Genomic DNA, 5,138 nt, shown 5'->3' with positions numbered 1-5,138 from the left:
TTCAGGTGAGTGGAGAATCCTCCCTTACCTAATCTCTCACATGCCTTGGTTCACAGCAGATTTTTCAGAGGCAGTAGAGCCTGATGGCTGATCTTCTGGATGAGCGATACACAACTTGCCCTGAGCCTTGATTCTTCCTTTGGTGCTCAGCGTGGACTCACATTTAAAAGGACTTGGGGAGGGATAACATAAACACAAGGGATTTTTTTTTTTAGATTGTTACCTAAGCTCACATCTGTTGCCAATCTTTTTTTTTTTTTTTTTCTCCCCAAACCACCCCCCCCCCCCTCAAAATACATAGTTGTATATCCTAGTTGTAGGTCCTTCTAGTTCTGCGATGTGGGATGCCACCTCAGCGTGGCTTGATGAGTGGTGCTAGGTCCACGCCCAGGATCTCAACCAGTGAAACCCTGGGCCGCTGGAAGTGGAATGCGCTAACTTAACCACTTGCCATGCCCCCAACACAAGGGATTTTTGTTGAACAAGCTGTTTCTTATTCTGTATTCATGTTAGTGAGTGTCCGACAATGTCCGAGAAGATTCGTCATTATTGGGAGAAATAATGTTAGATTAGGATTCCAGACACTTTTCTAGTCTTGACTCTGTGTGACTTCAAGCAAGTCACTTGATCCTCTTGGTTCTGTTGCCTGATCTATAAAATAATATCCATCAAGCCACCCTACCTCAAGTTCTAACAGGCAATATGTATGTGTCCAGACGTGTATTTTTATGTGGCAGTGTATGTATTATGTTGGTATGAATATATGTGTGGTACACATATTTACATATGCATGTGCTATATAAACTTATATGCATTTATAATGTATGTGCATGCCTGATATATGTGTGGATATGATCACTAATGTTAAATGTGCAGTGCATAGTTTTGAATGTGTGAAATGTGCATAATTATGTGTGAGTGCTTTGTATGTGGTATGCATGTTTATATGTGCCTGCATATGTGTAGTCATGTATGTGTTTTCATGCATGTGTGTGTGTGTATCTTTGTATGTCTGCGTGTGCATAAGTGCATTTGAGAATGGACCCATACATCTGGGTATCTAATGTAACAAATACCTTCTGAAGTTTGATGGTTAGCTAAGTCAAAACTTCATTTTTCAGTTACAACAGGAACAAAGAAATGAGGATCCACCTCATGTTGTCTTCTAAAGAAGCTAGGCATCTATTGACAAAGTGGAAGGAGTCAACAGATCTATCAAACATGTCACTTAGAATGGAGCACACCAATGCAACCTCCTGGAGGGGCTTTGTCTTCCTGGGCTTCTCTAGCTTTGGGGAGCTGCAACTCCTCCTTTTTGTGTTGTTCCTCTTCCTGTATCTTATCACCCTGACGAGCAATGTCTTCATTATTGTAGTTATCAGGCTGGACAGTCATCTTCACACCCCCATGTACCTCTTCCTTTCCTTCCTATCTTTCTCTGAGACTTGCTACACCTTGGGCATCATCCCTAGGATGCTCTCTAGCCTGGTCATGGGGATTAAGGCCATCTCTTACGTGGGCTGTGCTGCCCAGATGTTCTTCTCTGCCTCATGGGCTTGTACCAATTGCTTCCTTCTGGCTGTCATGGGCTTTGACAGATATGTGGCCATCTGTGCCCCACTGCACTATGCCAGCCACATGAATCCTACCCTCTGTGTCCAGCTTCTTGGCACCTCCTTCCTGAGTGGATACATATTTGGGCTGGGAATGACACTGGTCATTTTCCACCTTCCATTCTGCAGTTCCCATGAGATCCAGCACTTTTTTTGTGACACTCCACCAGTGCTGAGCCTGGCCTGTGGGGATACAGGTCTCAGTGAGCTAGGGATCCTCATCCTCAGCCTGCTAGTCCTCCTTGTCTCTTTCTCCTTTATCACTGTCTCTTACACTTACATCGTGGCAGCAATCCTGAGGATCCCCTCTGCTGAGGGGCGGAAGAAGGCTTTCTCCACCTGTGCCTCACACCTCACAGTGGTCATTGTTCACTATGGCTGTGCCTCCTTCATGTATTTGAGGCCCAAAGCCACCTACTCTCTTGAGCGGGATCAACTTATTGCTGTTACCTATACTGTGGTGACCCCTCTCCTCAACCCTGTTGTTTATAGTCTAAGGAATCGAGCTGTGCAGAAGGCCCTGAGAAATGCTTTCCAAGGGAGATTGCTGGGTAAAAGATGAGACCTACCTTAATGGCACAGTCTTCTCTCTACAGGATCAACATAGACCAGCAACTCTGGCCAAGGGGCCAGGTATTCAGGGCCTCAGGCCAAAGTTTTTCCACCCCCAAGCCCTGGGAGAGCCCCATCCTGCCTCCTGCACTTCCTTTATGGCTGCTGGGGAATGCAGAGGCAAGACTTCCTGCTCTGTTCACTGTGCTACCTCATGCTAAGCTCAGAATCTGAATTTTCAGATCCAGCCTCATAGATGCCACCCCTAGTTACTGAAACCCAACTCATTAAGAATTTTCTGAGTTGAACGAGATGAGGGAAGTTTGGAGTGCTCAAGTTCAAGACAGGGCTGGCTGGGGCCCTATCAAGGATACTGTAGAGATGTCTAAAATCATTACATAATTATATTATCCAATCTATACTATTATTTGGAGATCTGAAACTCATTGAATACCAGTTTGACAAATCAATTTGAATGTGTTGTTAAATGAAAGTTATTTTCTCTCTCTCTCAAGGGGTAACCGAGTGTCTTTCATCTTTTTAGCTAGTTGTCCTCTACCTCTGGCTCATTATTGCTTTGCCCTCTTCCTTTTAATTGGCTATTCTAGTTGGGTAGAATCTATTTCAGAAAATATATTTATTGCCTATTTTCCTTGATAATTGCTGTTGTTCTCTGATGGCCTCATATTCTTGGGTATCAGGTACCCTCCTCACTTGGGTCACTTCCCAGCATGGATCCTGTTCTTTAGAATTTTTGGTGGAGCCCTTTACCCTGCCTATTTCACTTCCCACCTACAATACATCATGCATGGTTCCAGATATTCTTAGGGATAAGTAAAGGTATAATGAATTTACACAGCTCTCAGGTAGGAGTTTGAAGACAGGTTCTGAAATTTACTGTGTGACCCTGGGTAAATTACTTAATGTTTCTCAGCTTCAATGTCCTCATTTATAAAATGGTTGTAATTTCATGGTTTGCAGTGTTGACTAACTAGGATCATGCATGTAAAGAATTTAGCACAATACCTGGATCATAACAATATTTAAATAAATATTGGCTGCTGCTATTGATAATGTGCTAAGCAAATTGATATTGGCTTTTGGTTTAGGAAGAGGTTATTCTCAGTGGAGGATGAGAGAAGTCTTCATGTCTGAAGCAGTACTTGAACTTTCTCCTAAAGGATGGGTGAGTTCTGAAAGTAGTAAGTCGTAAGAAAATATGTTAAGAAAAGAGAACAGAATAGCTACAGTCTCCATAGCAAGACAATATAGGCCTGTTTCAGAGTGTGGTGAGTTGTCCAGAGGGACAATGGAATGTTTGAAAATGTCTCCCAGGTGCTGAGATACTAAGTTAGCTTGGGTTAAGATTTCTTTGCAGACAGTGGTTTGAATACTTTGCTTCAGACCTGATCCTTTTGGCAGAGGGGGATAGGACACAGTAAACCTTTGAGCAGAGAGTAGAGCGGCATCGGGAAAGTGATTTGGAGAATTAATCTAGCAGTAGAGAGGGTGACAGATCTCAGCAGGGACAAAACAGAGGCAAGGAGATCAGTAAGAAATCCATTGTCATCATCCCAAAGCAAGGTAAAGAGACCTGAAGATGGATGGGGTATTGGAAACTGAAGGAAATTACAAACATAGGAGATTTTGAAAATGTAGGATTCACATGATTCAGCAATGAGTTAGGAATGGGGCAAGACTTGAGAAAGAAGGAAGAACTTATGTTGAGGGGATATTCAGATAGGAATCCATATTTTTCCACTCTTCCAGGGAAGAAATACATCCTATAGTTAGGATTTGGTGGAAATAAATTTTCAAGGAAGAAAGATAAATCCCAGAGAAGAGAATACGTTGTAGAGAAGTTGGAGAGTTAATTAGTCAGATGGTAGAAAGGGCCTAGATCAGGGGAGAAAGGCCGTGTACTCTGGGGTGCTTTTCACTACAGGCTAGAAGTAATCCCCCAATTGCACTGAGCCTGTTTGAGCAAATTCATTTCTAAAATCTATTCTGTCCATCTAGCATAATGTTCCCTAAATTCACATTGAGTAATGTTGAGTAAAGGTGTTCTAAGAATTGCAAAGTAATACTCAAATGTCCATCTAACTTCTAAATGTAGTAGTGTTAAGTATGGAAGGCTACAAAAATCACTTGGAGGGGTTTTTCAAAATACGTCTTCCTGGGAACCATCTCTATAGACTTTGACGCAATTTATCTGGGGTGGGGACAGGTTGAAATAGTTTACAAAATCTCCCTAGATGATTTGAATTCCCTTTTTTGATTAAGACTGTGACCATGTGCTCAAAAAAGAACCCTCCTTCCAGGTACACACACACACACACACACACACACAGCAAAGTAGAGGTCCCTCTGATGTGAACATGACCACACATGCCCAACTCATGGTCCTTTAAAGAGCCAATTAAGGCCAGAGTCTCTGGAGTCAGACTTCCTGAGTTTAAAGCCTAGTCTTGCCACTTTTCAGATGTGTGACCTAGGACAAGTTTCTTAACATTTCTGTGCCTCCATTTTCTTAATTGTAAAATGGAATCATGATGGTATGTATTTTATATGGCTTTTTTGTGATGATTAATACAGAGTCTTTAGAACAGAGCCCGTATTACATGAAGCACTCAATATAACCATCTATTATTATTTGGAGTTTCCAGATGGTATCACTTTAGGCTGTCCTATTTGTTGCCTAGTTGATGCTGGCTGAAGCTAGAGCCAGCAGTGTCCACCATCTTATATTTCATGATATCACCAGTCAAAGAAAAGCAAAGTTCTGTTACCTGGCACAACGTGTGACTGGAGAAGGTAGGAGGATGGATCTAGACCCAGAGACTTGGGAAGATTAAGTACTGGGAGATGGCTCAAAATATAGGAAACAAAAATGGCTTCCAGGCCAATGTTTGGCATGAGAGAGTCCCATAAAAAGTAAAAAGGAGTGTTCAGTTAAGAGTGGAAGAGTTTTTG

The 5,138-nt window shown here is 42.3% G+C and overlaps 1 protein-coding gene across 1 annotated transcript; it reads left to right on the top strand.

Moving 5' to 3' along the window:
- Positions 1–1,233: 1,233 nt before the first annotated feature.
- On the top strand, positions 1,234–2,175 carry LOC124250168 (olfactory receptor 10Z1). The gene has a single exon (XM_046682010.1). The coding sequence runs from the start codon at positions 1,234–1,236 to the stop codon at positions 2,173–2,175; it is 942 nt and encodes a 313-aa protein (XP_046537966.1).
- The last annotated feature ends 2,963 nt before the right edge of the window (positions 2,176–5,138 follow it).

The sequence above is a fragment of the Equus quagga genome, chromosome 13 (assembly GCF_021613505.1).
Source record: "Equus quagga isolate Etosha38 chromosome 13, UCLA_HA_Equagga_1.0, whole genome shotgun sequence".
NCBI classification, from domain to species: Eukaryota; Metazoa; Chordata; class Mammalia; order Perissodactyla; family Equidae; genus Equus; species Equus quagga.
The sequence above is the reverse complement of the archived record's forward strand: the minus strand, read 5'-3'. Positions and strand labels throughout refer to the sequence as shown.

Bases quoted from the DNA above. Each gene is read 5' to 3' on its own strand.
- LOC124250168 (XM_046682010.1), top strand. From the start codon at position 1,234: ATGGAGCACACCAATGCAACCTCCTGGAGGGGCTTTGTCTTCCTGGGC.